This window comes from Saccostrea cucullata, unplaced genomic scaffold (assembly GCF_032062105.1).
Source record: "Saccostrea cucullata isolate Sc308-1 unplaced genomic scaffold, CSIRO_AGI_Scuc_v1 ctg2374, whole genome shotgun sequence".
Taxonomy (NCBI): Eukaryota; Metazoa; Mollusca; class Bivalvia; order Ostreida; family Ostreidae; genus Saccostrea; species Saccostrea cuccullata.
Genome location: NW_026936540.1, coordinates 1 through 14,237, shown reverse-complemented (window position 1 = coordinate 14,237; position 14,237 = coordinate 1). Strand labels below are relative to the sequence as shown.

Sequence of the window (14,237 nt, the reverse complement as noted above, 5' to 3'; positions counted from 1 at the left end):
CGTCATGAATACTATAAGTATCTGTGTCCTGGTTTGTAAATGTTTTTACTTTAGTAATACACAAATAAAATAAAATTATGTATTTATGTTTAGAGAATTTTAAGATTTTAATCATAAATTTTATTGGAAGGAGGGTGTATTGATCAGTACATGATTTTAAAACTTTTTGTGAATGTGTACTTGATTAATTTACACCTTTTTTCATCTGTGATTCATTTAAATACCAATAAATTTATTTCCAGAAACAAATGAATACTATTATTTACTAGTATTTAAAAATTTGGTATATTTTAATATACAAAGACTCTTCGAAATTTATGCATTGCATTCTCCATGTTCTCTTAAACAAATTACCTGTAATTTCTTTCATTTCACATTTTTTTCTCAAAACTTTTAGGTTAACAAAATAAATATACAAGTGTATATTTCAATTACCGGAAGAAAAAAAATCACTTGGGATTTAGTTTACGTTGATTTGGATGAAAAATACATTATAATCTAATCTTCTGAATATGTCTTTGATGTACATCTCAGTTTTAACACAATGTACAGTTAGCAATCATTTATTGCTGTGTTTTGGTGCATGAAGTAAACATTCAACCTTTCCTGGGGATATTTTTCCTTTATTCATCATTTTTTCCCACTGACACATTCTTTTACAGATGATCGATTTTGAAAGGAAAAAAATCGCCGCGGTCAGTTGGTGTCGCCTCTATAATCGATCACGCGGTGAAACATGTGGTTTAATAAAATATAGGTAAATATACGGGTATAAAATACATAAAAATGCCAGTACTCCCTTTTTATGTTCTCATATTGTATTCTTAAGTTAAATATCCCTATACAGAGTTACAAAAAACTTTTAAATATCTTAATATTAAAATATATTGACGTCATAATTACTGAAATAAACGGAAGAGAGGACAAATTTTACATGCTTTTATCGCGTACGGGTTACCATACCATAACAGTACAACAACTTATGGTTGTGTAACCCTCAAGTTTATATAAACATGCGTTTGCCCATGTGTACGCACTTCATTACAACATTGACGATTTAACGGACAGGACATCATAGTAGAAAGTGGAAATAACGATAAATCACGTAAGTTAAATACAATAACTGTACTGAATTTAATTGTTCCTGTTTTAAGATTCCTTAATATCCTTAATTTTTTAATATATCTATTGCATTGAACGCCTTAAAATTATAATTTTTTGCGACTTGATGGATGTTATAATCTAAAGGGCCTTTTTGTTATTTTACAGTACAGCATGGCTCACAACATACCTCTTATAGTCCTAACTGTCATCAATCCGGTCGTGTATGCAGTGGCCACCATATTCAACGCCCTGTCAGGAGAAACCGGACAAAAACTAGGTATATACTTAGGTTTACATACATTTCTTTCGATCCCTCAGGTAATTGAAAAACCATATTATGAATCAAAATGTGTAAAAAAAAAAAAAAAAAAAAAAATCTTTAAAAATTTTTGCTCTCCTTTTACAGGAATATTTAAGAGCAGCACAGGGACTATTTCGGATAAGTACAAGATAAACATAACCCCGGCCGGATGGATGTTCAGTATCTGGGGTGTGATCTATATTTGGGAGGCAGTGTGGATTGTTTACACCATTGTCAATTTGTTTCGGAAAACAGATAATGGCCCTCTCTACTGCAACCCGATCCTCCTGCCCTGGACATTTTTCGTCACTTTCATCATCAACATGTGTCTCAACCTGTCCTGGATTCTTCTATTTGACAGAGAAGAAATCATCCTTTCATTCGCTGTCCTGTTTTTCATAGCTTTCACTTTGTATGTGTGTTTGTTCATTTCCTATCGACATCTTGATAAACACGTCGATTTTTTAAGAAAAGATGGTAGAAATTTCGACATCTGGTGCATCCGCATCATGGTTCAGAACGGACTTAGTGTCTACGCGGCCTGGACAACCATTGCCACTCTTCTGAACATGGCGATGGTAATGATCTACAAAGGAAACCCCGGAGTGGATATTGATGACGCAGGCACTGTTGCACTGTCCATCTTGGTGGTTGAAGTCTTGGCCTACACCGTTGTAGACATTGCCTTCCTAGATCGGTACACCCGTTACACCGTAACACCTTGGGTTGTAGTCCCTCTTGCACTTGGAGCCAGTTTATCTAAGAACTACAAAGCTGGTTCCAGAAATTCCATTATGACGATCGTCATGATTGTTATTGCCCTGTTGTGTCTTGGTGCTAAAGTTTTCAGCTTGATTTGGCGTCATCTCAGAAGTCCCACAAATTCCGCGAAAATAACAGACTCTGACGAAAACCTGAAAAAATCTGCCGTTGTTTAATCTTTTTTTTTTTTTTAAAGGACAATCATTAAGTGAAATCCAGCGGGGCAGGTACCCACAAATTACTGCATGCGGAAACGAGAGTTTTTCATCCTCATGAATGAAAACAAAGGACTTAGTTTTGATTACGTCGCAACGAAAGGTACATCGGTACTTCTATCTCAACAGTTTTACCATTTTCATTATGTTTTTCAAAGATATATACATATATTTTTTTTAACAATGGGCATTATGAACAAGTGAGATTGACTTTATAGTGAGAGTATGCATAATACATGTACTAGTAGTTCATTTGAATTTCGATTATGTTTTTATTATTTTGTTGTTTTCGTTTATATTGACATTTTATATTTCATTACTATAAACTTTTGAATAAATGATGAAATATATTTTTTTTGATTCTTTATTTTGCAGAAATACCTCTTGATTTTAACTGTTGCCTGAAAATTTCACTAAATGATACTCCCCACCTCCCATATGTTTACAATGACAGAGTTGGTCTTGGAATCAGATCAAAAAGTAAAATACATATAGGAGGTCACAATGGCATATAATAAAGATTCTGTGAAAACCTCATTAACTTTCATTCATTGGTTTAGGAAAAGTTGCGGATAAGAAATACACATCCTACATTATTGTATTAAAAAATTGCAGTGTCCATGTTTTGTGAAGGGGAGCCCAAAATATGTGTCGCATCAAAAAGAAAATTAGAATGTGCACAACGACATTATTTACTAAAGATTCTCTGAAAGTCTCATTACATTTCATTCAGAGGTATAGGAGGAGATGCACATACGAGATGTGCACATGTACCTCAAAGCGTGACAGACGGACAGACTAAAAGACGGACGAACATCCCGATCACTATCTATACCCTCCCACTTTTCAAGGTGGGGTACAATAAAGATACAAACACAGAGTAAGAATATTTATTTTCAGACTATGTAACCCTCCCCCCTCCGATACCTCTGACCCAGGGGGCATGAAATTAACCATTTTGCTAGATGCACCTTTCTTCATCATAAATATATATACCTGGATCATTAGCATAACACCCAGGAGCAATGGAAAAGATTTTCAAAGAATTAATGTATTTTCACTATATAATCAAAAGAGCTCCCTCCCCTTACACCAAATGGCAAAACCCCTGACAAAGGGGCCATGAAATTCACAAATTTGGTTGAGGCATTATATCTTTATACTAAGTTAGTTTACTTAATACCCAGGAGCAGAGAAGAAGATTATGAAAGAATTAATGCATTTTCACTATATAATCAATATATAGTCCCGCCCTAACACCAGAACCCCTGACCCTGGGGCCATAAAATTCACAATTTTGGAAGAGGCACTCTTGCTCATTATAACTATGTACATAGTTAATTTATTTAATACCCAGGAGCAGAGAAGAGAATTTTCGAAGAATTAATGCATTTTCACTATATAATCAATAGAGCCCCGCCCTAACACCAGAACCATTGACCCTGGGGCCATAAAATTCACAATTTTGGAAGAAGCAGCCTTATTTAGCATAACCATGCACTTAGTTTATTTAATACCCAGGAGCAGAGAAGAAGATTTTCAAAGAAATAATGCATTTTTCACTATAAAATCTATATAGCTCCGCCCTAGCACTAGAACACCTGACCCTGGGGCCATGAATTTCATAATGCACCTTTCTTCATCATAAATATATATATATACCTGGATCATTAGCATAACACCCAGGAGCAATGGAAAACATTTTCAAAGAATCAATGTATTTTCGCTCAATAATCAAAAGAGGCCCCCTCCCCTTACACCAAATTGCAAAACCCCTGACACAGAGGCCATGAAATTCATAAATTTGGCTGAGGCATTATAACTTTATACTAAGTTAGTCTACTTAATACCCAGGAGCAGAGAAGAGAATTTTCAAAGAATTAATGCATTTTTACTATATACTAGTAATCAATAGAGCCCCTTCCTAACACCAGAACCCCTGACCCTGGGGCCATAAAATTCACAATTTTGGAAGAGGCACTCTTGCTCATCATAACTATGTACATAGTTAGTTTATTTAATACCCAAGAGCAATGGAAAAGACTTTCAAAGAATTAATGCATTTTCACTATATTCAATAGAGCCCCTCCCTTACACCAGATCCCCTGACCCTGGGGCCATGAAATTCACAATTTTGGAAGAGGCACTCTTACTCATCATAACTATGTACTTAGTTTAGTTAATACCCAGGAGCAGAGAAGAGGATTTTCGAAGAACTGAATAAATGTATTTTCACTATATAATCAATAGTGCCCCGATCTAACACCAGAACCACTGAATGAAATTTAATGAGGCATACAAAGTATCTTTAATAAATGCTGTGGCATTTAGTGGCATTGTGCACATTTTTTGATCCGACACATACTTTGGGTTTCTTGTAGCAAAACATGCATGGGCATGCCATTCTTTCTATAGTATAGAGTATTGAAGAGTGCCCATCTCTTATCTGCAACCCCCCTGTACCACTGTATAAGATTTAAAGATACTTTCACAGATTCTTTATTACATAATGCTATTGTGCACCTCCGATTTTACTTTTTGATTGACACTTACTAGTATTTCGGGTCTTCCGGAGCAAAACATGGACTTTGCCATAATAATCAATATTGGAGGCGGGAGTGCGGTGGAGGTGGGATGTTAAAGTATGATTTAGTAAACTCATTGCTCACAGTACTTGTTTGCTTTGTTTTACATGAAATGAACTTTTACTTCCGTGTATGTCTGAATAAATCACTTATCTGGTTCGACAATAACTTTATATTTGTCGACAGATTCCACATCATTACATTATATATTGCTAAAAGACTAATAAGACTATACGCACTTATTTCCGTAACAAACACTATAGTATCTGGTTAATGCCTTTGTAAAGGCCCTTTTTAAACGTCAGTTTATAAATAACATCGAGGTATTATGGTCTTTGTTGGATTAAGCAGGAAGTATTAAGGGGGCCCTCCGGTTTGATGGCGAGGATTTCATGTATTCCGGGATCCCCGACAGGTCTACAAGATGGGGACATGACAAAATAATCAGGATACATAGATAACAGTAGGTAGAAATATTGATCATTTATTAATTTTAAAAATAATCATATATTTGTGAATATGACATATTATTATTAAAATATCTGTCTAGTACCTAGATATATATATTTGACTTCTACTTTCATTTGACAAATGATTGTTCATCATATACTTTACATGTTTAGTTTGATGTTTGAAAAAATTTATGCATCATTAATCGCACGTTACAGTGTAGTCTTTACTCTTGTGAAACCGATGACAGGTCAAAGTAGGTCTCTAAGAATATCTATTTTAACATTTATCTCCCTTTTCCTCCATATGTAAACTTTGCATTTTCAATGGTATTATAAATTAATAATTCGATATCAATGTTATTTTGTCCTAAATCAGAAAAAAAACATTAAAGCATGGCAAAAGTGGCTCGCATAAATTTCATATAAATTCAAAAGAATTCCATGTGAATTCTTAGCATGAGAAATTCAAACGAAAAACAGAACATGTGGACATAAATTTCAGATGAAATGAAAAGCATATCACATATATCAAATATCTTGCAAAGAAAAATATAGAAACAAACGAGTTCTAATTTTTTTTTAGATATCGTAAACATGATATTCGCATTAAGAATATTTAAAAAATATTCATAAATAATTATAATAATTATTATAATTATGATTTTTAGGTGATTTTCGAACAATTTTTAAATAAAAATAATATCACACGAATTTCGTATAAGCCACCTTTCCCTGTGTACAAGTTTAGCAATCTTACCAAAAAGCTAATAAAAACTAAAGTGAAATAAAAAAATGTTTCTCTTTAAACTATTGATATGATGTGTTCCCGTTTTGCACACATTTGATATCATGATTAACATAGATGTATTTTATTATGTATTTACAAACAATTGCTTAATTATTTCTATGTAATTTGATGATTAGTGAAATGGGTCGTAATAAATTGTAAGCTTTACTGAGAGTATCTAAGTTAAAATAAATTGTGTATTCTATTTATAAAATATAAATATATGTACATCTATTGACTCTGAATTTAAACGTTTAAATCTTTTAAAAATACAATGAACCGTGATATGTTCCGCTTTCAATACACAGAATGAATAAGCAATAGAAAGTAAACACGCGGGTTATTAACGGGTCAGCGGTTGTGACTGATAAAATATACGTGGACTATTACACATTCAGTCTATAGGGTCACAAGAAGCATGAGGAAGGCCACTTTTCTGCTGTTTTGCTGTGGGCTGCTGGCTGTACAGGGGGATATTTCGGAACTGAACAGTTTTAAGGATCAAGATCCCATTAGAATAGGAGCTTTCAATATCCAAATTTTTGGAGAGACCAAGTTTGAAAAGCCGGAGGTAGCCAAGGAACTTGTTAAGGTATAGACATTTTTATAAAATCATGGTTTAAATATATAAATACAAGTAACATTTATTAATATCAGCATATTTCTTTTACTGGGAAATGTGAGCGAGAGTCGAAGACATCTATCGGTAAATTTTTGAACTTTAAATGTCAAAGCAGCTTGCAGTCCTCTTTGAGAGATTTTTTTAATTAAAAATTCTGTATAGAATGTATAGTAATCAGACTGTATAACGTTTTATTGCAGCTTTATATATCTATGGCCTGTGTTAAATCGTGCTTTTCCTTTTCAAGATTTTATCACGATATGATATCGTTTTGGTTCAAGAGATTAGGGATTCGTCTGAAACCTACATCTATAAACTGGTAGAGAAGCTAAACAACGAAACGTAAGTTATCTGTAAGATTGAAGGTATTCACAAAATTTGTTGACTTTGGTCAAAGCGTTTCAAGTTTATATATTTACACTCCAGAAACAAATTCCTCCTTATCTATTTGAAGGACAGTTTATTCGTATTCAATATCGGCCAATAAATGTACATTCAATCATTTTGTTGATTCATCAAAACGGATTGAAATTTTTATCTTTGAACTTTCAAGTTACTCAAATTCATTTTGTAAATGATATATTACCAAACTCAGTATGGTTTCAAAAGGAACTGAAGATTAATTCCAGAGAATATTTTCATATTTAGCTACATGCATTACATACAGTCGCAATGAAAAATATTTACGATTTTTTTAACCTCTGTTTTACTTTTATCATCTCGTGTAAATCTGCCTCTTTTCTCTTTTACTGAGCCATGCAACCACAACATCGATTGCGTGATTTCCTGACATAAAATGTCTGTTACCCTTTACTCCAGTGTGGCTTATTTCGAAATATAGTAATTCATTTTTTTGTAGTGTAATTTTCATCTGCAAAACATCAAATATACAAAATTTGAAAACAGCAACAAAATTTAAAACCCACCACATCAAAGACAAATTTAATTCACATTCCATTATAATAGGTCAATGGATTTAATATTCTGTACATTATCGCAAACTGTATAGATGTATAGATATTGCAGGGTGAGAGAAATGGTGGTTTTACAGCAAGTACTGTATACTGTAAGACTACCATAGGCTCATACATTCACCTTCGGAGGAGACCTTATTAATTGTTGCAGTTGGTGTTGCCACAATAAAGATTCCTCAAAGCTCAAAGACTGCGAGTGCCGAATATAGGGCTAAATGAATCCATCCACCGACAAGTGGTGACGCCTATTTTAGTGGAAAAAAAATTCAAGAGACTTCAACAAACAAATGTACATTACAATGAGAGTAATCAAAATCAGTCCTATTTTAACTTGCATCTTCCTCCTTTTGATGGGAACTGAACCTTTGAAGGCATTGATTTCATCCCAAGTATCACTATCTGTTTTAGGAGGTCGGATGAGCCGTTCAGTTTAGTGGTCAGCGCACGCCTTGGTAGGTCAACCAGCAAGGAACAGTATGCCTTCCTATACAGGTACGTAACGACCCGGACTATTTACTGAAATAAACTGCATCATAAGGTGGGCATGACATTCTTATTTGTTACAGACTAATCAGGGATGTGTAGACATTTATAAACCGTCTGTATAGATCTGAACAAACCCGAGGCAAGTCTGAAGAGGTTTAGAAGATTTTTATGAAAACAACAGTATTTTCTCGATATTTTCTACATATAATGAACTGGTTTAGTTTGCTAGTGTATGATGACCAATGGCAATTTTTAAAACAAAATTGTGACCTCTGAATTTGAAAATTCGAACTTGACTTCTGATAAAATACTGGTATTTGATCTTTTTATATCAATATTCTTCAAATAAAAATTTGAATACCAATTCAAGTCATACTTCTAACGATTAAATGATTTTTTTTTCCCAAAGTTTTAGCAAATATGTCGGTTTGAAGAGGACTATTCTCCTTCACATTCATATCTTACCATCTCTCCCTGCTCGCTACTCACCCCTTTTTTCCCTTCTTTCTTTTTTTTTCTCCCACTACGTTTACTTTACAAGACCCCCTCTCAATCTTGGAAGAAGCTTGAATAAGTGCATATAAATCATTTTATCGGTAATGAATACACATATAAAACGTTCTTTATTTTTATTTCAGGAAGAAGTATGTTAATAAAGTAGATGTATACCAATATGACGACCCTTTAGATTTATTCCAGCGACCACCTTATGCGGTCAAATTTCACTCTGATGTTTTAGGTATGCGCATTCAGGTCGAATTAATATATATTAATAAATACTAGTATTCAATCGTTAAAAGCAATATGAGCTGCAATTTTGATGGGTTTTTTTGTTGTTGCAAAATTATAAATTACTAAATAATTATTTCAATGAGAAAAATACATGATTATTTTAGATACTATGCACGAATTTGCCATAATTGGACTACACGCTAGTCCCGAAGACGCCTTCATTGAAATCAACGCTTTAAGTGTTGTGTATGCCGAGGTGGAACGAAGATTTAAAACTCCAGTGAGTAGGTTTATCTGTAACTTCAAACAAATAAATCTGTTTCTTCTCGTAATTTTTATTTTTTTGGAATTTCATATACTAGTAATTTTTTCATTGTAAATTGACTCATTTACATATGCTTCATTCAAAATGTCTATTACAGCACATCCTGATCGCTGGAGACCTGAATGCAGATTGCTCCTATTTAAGCCGTACCAAGATGAAGGAGCTCTCCATTCGCAATGACACCTCATATAAATGGCTGATAGATGATTATCAAGATACAACAGTTAGCGGTACTAACTGTGCTTATGACCGGTGAGAGATTTAACTTCTATTAATATCCATATTGTTGAAATGATTGTTACCTTAGTTGATATCCTTATAAACAAAAGGATTTATGTCCTCAGTTGATATCCTCATAAACAAAAGAATTGTAGTCCTCAGTTGATATCCTTATAAACCAAAGGATCGATGTCCTCAGTTGATTATCTTATAAACTAAAGGATTGTTATGTTCAGTTGATATCCTTATTAAAAAAAAGGATCGATGTCCTCAGTTAATTTCCTTATAAACAAAAGGACTTTTGTCCTCAGTTCATGCAGACACTCGATAGCTTTATGTACGACAAAACTATTGTCCTCAGTTGACATCACTCTAATAAAGATCATTGTTCTTTTGTTCTTTTTCTATATCAATATTACTGCCAAAATTATCGTACTCAGTTGATATTTTTATGATTATCAATCTCATTTTGTGTCCTTATTGTTGACAGGAGTATAGCCCTCATATATCTCCTTGTCTGACTTGATTATATTGTCCTCAGTTAATAACATTTTGACCTGCTAGATTATCATCCTCAGTTTGCATTTTTTGTACGACTGATTTTGACCCAAGTTGATATCTTTTCTGGATATCTTTATTACACAACAAAATTGTTGTCTTCCATTGTCTAAAATTGATATCTTTATGTTAGGTAAAATTGGTGTCCTCAGAAACTAAGATTTTAATAGGTCTTCATTCGATATCCTTGTGACCGCAAAAAAGTGTTATCCTTAGTCTCTCTCAATATTGCCGTCCTCTGCAGATACGTCTTGTCTCTATTCATAAAAGAATTGCCATTCTCCCTTGTTCACACTTGAAATCCTTGTTCTCATTAAGATTGTCCTCTTCAGTTGATAACTCTATTAATGTAAAGATCTTTATCCTCATTTGATGAAACCCTTCGTCATTTATACATGTATAATAAATGACAAATTCATCCATCAAACTTTGTGTTACTAGTACTTTAATATGGATGTGATGTGGTAAACATAAGGTTATAGGTGTGTACAAAAACTAGCTTCAGTGAACTTGTAAAATTACACTGGAGAACATAAAACTCATTCAATATCCTTATAACCGTCAACACTGCAATTTTGGATTGAAACTTTTATATGCTTCAAGGTCGTCATCCTTATTTAAATAGAGGGGTAGTTAGACACTCGTCCTCATCACACAAGTAAAATTATAGCCATTGTTGTATTCCCTTCAAACTAAGATCTACAAAATGGTTTAACGTTTTGATACAGATTTATCATAAAAGAGAATACGTGGCCCGACATTATACCAGAAAGTGTCCAGGTTTTCCATTTCGAAAGTGAACATCTTCTGACCAAGGAAGTGGTTAGTACCTTATCTTATCTCAATGTTTTCAAAATATTTCAAGTGTTTTTTCTCCTTTCTCCTTTCTGGTCCTCCCTGTAAAGATTTTGATAGACCTCAATCCCGCAGTTACCATTACTTTGTTTGACATTCATGTATATATTAACATTTTAACAGGCACTAGATGTTAGTGATCATTATCCAATCGAACTGGAACTTCGAGGAAAATGTGAGTACTCTTCTCTGATCACAGAAGCTCTAAACAGTAATAAAAAAGTGTTGTTGTTTTTTTTACTTTCAGAAAATTGCATTTTTAAGGTGTGCATATTGAGAATATTTAAGTCGTTTTCAGCATAGGAACCTGTATTATTTCTCCAAGAAAAATAAAAGATACTCATTTAATTGGTGCATGTATAAGTAAACAAAATTATTTTCGTTTATTTGCAATGAGAAAAACATGCAAATGAAGATTTCGATTACTTTCTCTTCATCGTATTTAATTTGTTTCAATTTTTGTTACTAGTATTTTCCGTTTGTATAACTCTGCCTCAGTGGTAATTCCATATTCCACAAAAACGGCAGAAACTTTAACTGTATAAAACTACAATTATAGAATTAACACTCTTAGGAGAATGTCTATAGAGCTCTAGAGTTTCCCGATCCCTTATATGATATTACCCTCAAAGAGATTAATAAATTGGGGGGAAAAAAGTCGATTTTTGCAAATTTGCACCACAGTGTATGCTGGGATTGTCTGGATTTTAACAATTTAAATTTCTTTTGGAATATTATTACATTATATTATAAAATTTTACATTATAAGACAAACTTTGATATGAAGGGAAAAGAAGGATAATAATAATTTGATTCTTAAAGCAAATTTCTTTTTAAGCAAGGTACAAAACTATAGATTTTCATTTTTTCAGGTCGTGGTAAGAAATTTTCAAACATGATTATAAGCATGCTTTTTATGATTGCAGTTTACATATATAATTTTCAATTTAATTTTAAGTTATGATTATGCATAAACTTATGATCAGAATAAAACTATAACAGATACTTATTTCTTATTTTTTCCCTGCTTATACAAATCATCAATCTGAAATACACATTGATAAACTTATTTTATAATAATATCTTATCTATTTTGTAATTTTCGGGAGGTGACCACTGTTGTTTTGTTAACTGCCAAACTAATACTTTTAAGCTTAGTTTTGGAACAAGAGCTCATGCTGCGTCTAGTATAACCGGATGATCTTTGTTGTAACATCCTCAAAGTGTTTTCCTCTGTTCTGCAACTATTCTATTCGAAAACACTTTCCTGATTGCTTTGCAAAAGGGTGAATTGCAAAGTTTTTCTTCTTGTTCAGAAAGAGAGATACAAAATATTTTCCTCCTCATCTATTTTATCGTTGGTTCTGTTGATCAAACAGATGGCAGCAGCGCAAACGTTCCGCTCCCTAACTTTTTTGTTTGGTTGATGGTAACGGCAATTTTCCTTTCCAAAAAAATCAGGTGACCACTGTTGTTTTGTTAACTGCCAAACTAATACTTTTAAGCTTAGTTTTGGAACAAGAGCTCATGCTGCGTCTAGTATAACCGGATGATCTTTGTTGTAACATCCTCAAAGTGTTTTCCTCTGTTCTGCAACTATTCTATACGTCTAAAACACTTTCCTGACATTGCTTTGCAAAGCTTTTTAGGGTGAATTGCAAAGTTTTTCTTCTTGTTCATTGATATAAAAAGATTTGTACGTTAATATAACATGTTCTGCTATGTTAATCGGTTTGCTTTGAAAGCATGTATATATGGCGTACATGTATATTAAATTAAGCAAATTTGTTTACTTTTATTTCCTTATTTGTTTAGTTAAGGGATAAGTAAAATCAAAATGTCGATTATTTCTTTAAGGACAAAAAAACTTTAATTAATATGTTTACCCGTATATTTTTATCTAACTTTCAAACATTGCACGAATTAATATAATAATATTGCTTTAACACTTTTTACATAGGTAACAGAGCCATTCTACAGACTTATACTCCATCATTCTCAATAACAGTGGAGGATGATCGGACTATTCCGTCCACAGATTTAACCTCTATCAGATATATCTACCAGAAGACTAGTGAAAGGATTCCACAATGGAATGCGCAGGTGTACAAAATCGGAACCCGGATGAATTACGTCATCGCTACCCGAACGAATGTTGACATTGACAGAGCTATCGAGGAAATCTTTTTGTTTTACGAGGCGTTCCAACGGAAGGCACTGAGTCTAGAAAGTATTGCTTCTTTGAGGAAGCTGCTAGATCAATTTAAGTGTTTTAGGGAACCACATATTATATACTGCATGAATACAACACCTCTAACTGCTGTTGATCTTGCAGTAACGTGTACTCTGGTAGACCCACTGACCTGCAAAATTGATGTGACTAGACGTCTTTCATAGAGACCCAACAAAAGAGGTCCTTAGCTTATTGGTCTGAATAGGTAGATGAGATGACTACAGAGCTACATTTTCAAACATTTACAAAATTGAATGATTCCACGGTGTTAGAATTTTTATCAATATTCTTAAAGTTGCTATCTTTAAATGTTCGTAAATGATTGTTTCTCTTATATTTCTGCATACCGTGAAATCAAATATTTTCATGGGGGCAAGTTTTCGAGGTTTGAGAAAAAATTGGTATGTGGGGATTTGATTTCGTGTTTGGCGAAGTGTTGAGTAATAATGCATTTCGTGGTGGTCATGAGTTCGTGGGTCTCTCCTTACTTCGAAAACAACAAAAATTAAACCACCACGAAAATTAGTAATTTCAGAGTATTGGAAAACATATTTTCGAATTTTTTTAAATTACCCAAAGAAACTGAATTCCGGTATATGCCATCGAAAATTTCTTATATACATGCCTATTTAGGTGATTCGTCAATTTGACATTCTCTCTTATCTTGTTTCTTTTATTGATATAGAATGTAAATGAGATAAGAATAACTTTTTTCACTAATGAACTGATATATCAAAACTAACATTTGGCAAATTATGACCACGAATGCATATAATTCAAAAACTAAGACTTACCACAATGGCGTTGCAAACAAGTAAATATTTCGATGGCATCAATTTCGGGCCAAGAAGGGCTTTCATTCCAAATAGCTTTTTTAGTAGAATACACAGTCATCAAGTGAAATTTTAAAGTGGTCGATTTAGGAGGCTGGGGTCAAAACAAAAATTTCTTTTAAAAAAATCAAAGTTGCAGAAATGCTAGATATAATCATCAGTAACATTTTAGAATGAATGACATTACGATCAAC

At 33.2% G+C, this 14,237-nt stretch overlaps 2 protein-coding genes across 3 annotated transcripts; both read left to right on the top strand.

The window, feature by feature from the left end:
* Window positions 1-968: 968 nt before the first annotated feature.
* Window positions 969-2,347, top strand: LOC134245777 (uncharacterized). 2 transcript variants are annotated; one of them, XM_062728031.1, is made up of 3 exons: window positions 969-1,105; window positions 1,275-1,381; window positions 1,511-2,347. In XM_062728031.1, the coding sequence occupies exons 2-3, from the start codon at window positions 1,276-1,278 to the stop codon at window positions 2,341-2,343; spliced, it is 939 nt and encodes a 312-aa protein (XP_062584015.1). In that variant the 5' UTR covers window positions 969-1,105; window position 1,275; the 3' UTR covers window positions 2,344-2,347. The 2 variants fall into 2 exon arrangements, with proteins under 2 accessions (XP_062584015.1, XP_062584014.1); XM_062728030.1 differs by having other exon boundaries at window positions 979-1,105; window positions 1,270-1,381.
* A 2,999-nt stretch (window positions 2,348-5,346) lies between these two features.
* LOC134245780 (deoxyribonuclease-1-like) lies at window positions 5,347-14,231 on the top strand. Its single transcript, XM_062728034.1, has 10 exons — window positions 5,347-5,430; window positions 6,605-6,798; window positions 7,076-7,170; window positions 8,211-8,294; window positions 8,927-9,027; window positions 9,185-9,300; window positions 9,443-9,597; window positions 10,851-10,944; window positions 11,101-11,152; window positions 12,938-14,231. The coding sequence occupies exons 2-10, from the start codon at window positions 6,625-6,627 to the stop codon at window positions 13,372-13,374; spliced, it is 1,308 nt and encodes a 435-aa protein (XP_062584018.1). The 5' UTR covers window positions 5,347-5,430; window positions 6,605-6,624; the 3' UTR covers window positions 13,375-14,231.
* Window positions 14,232-14,237: the final 6 nt, after the last annotated feature.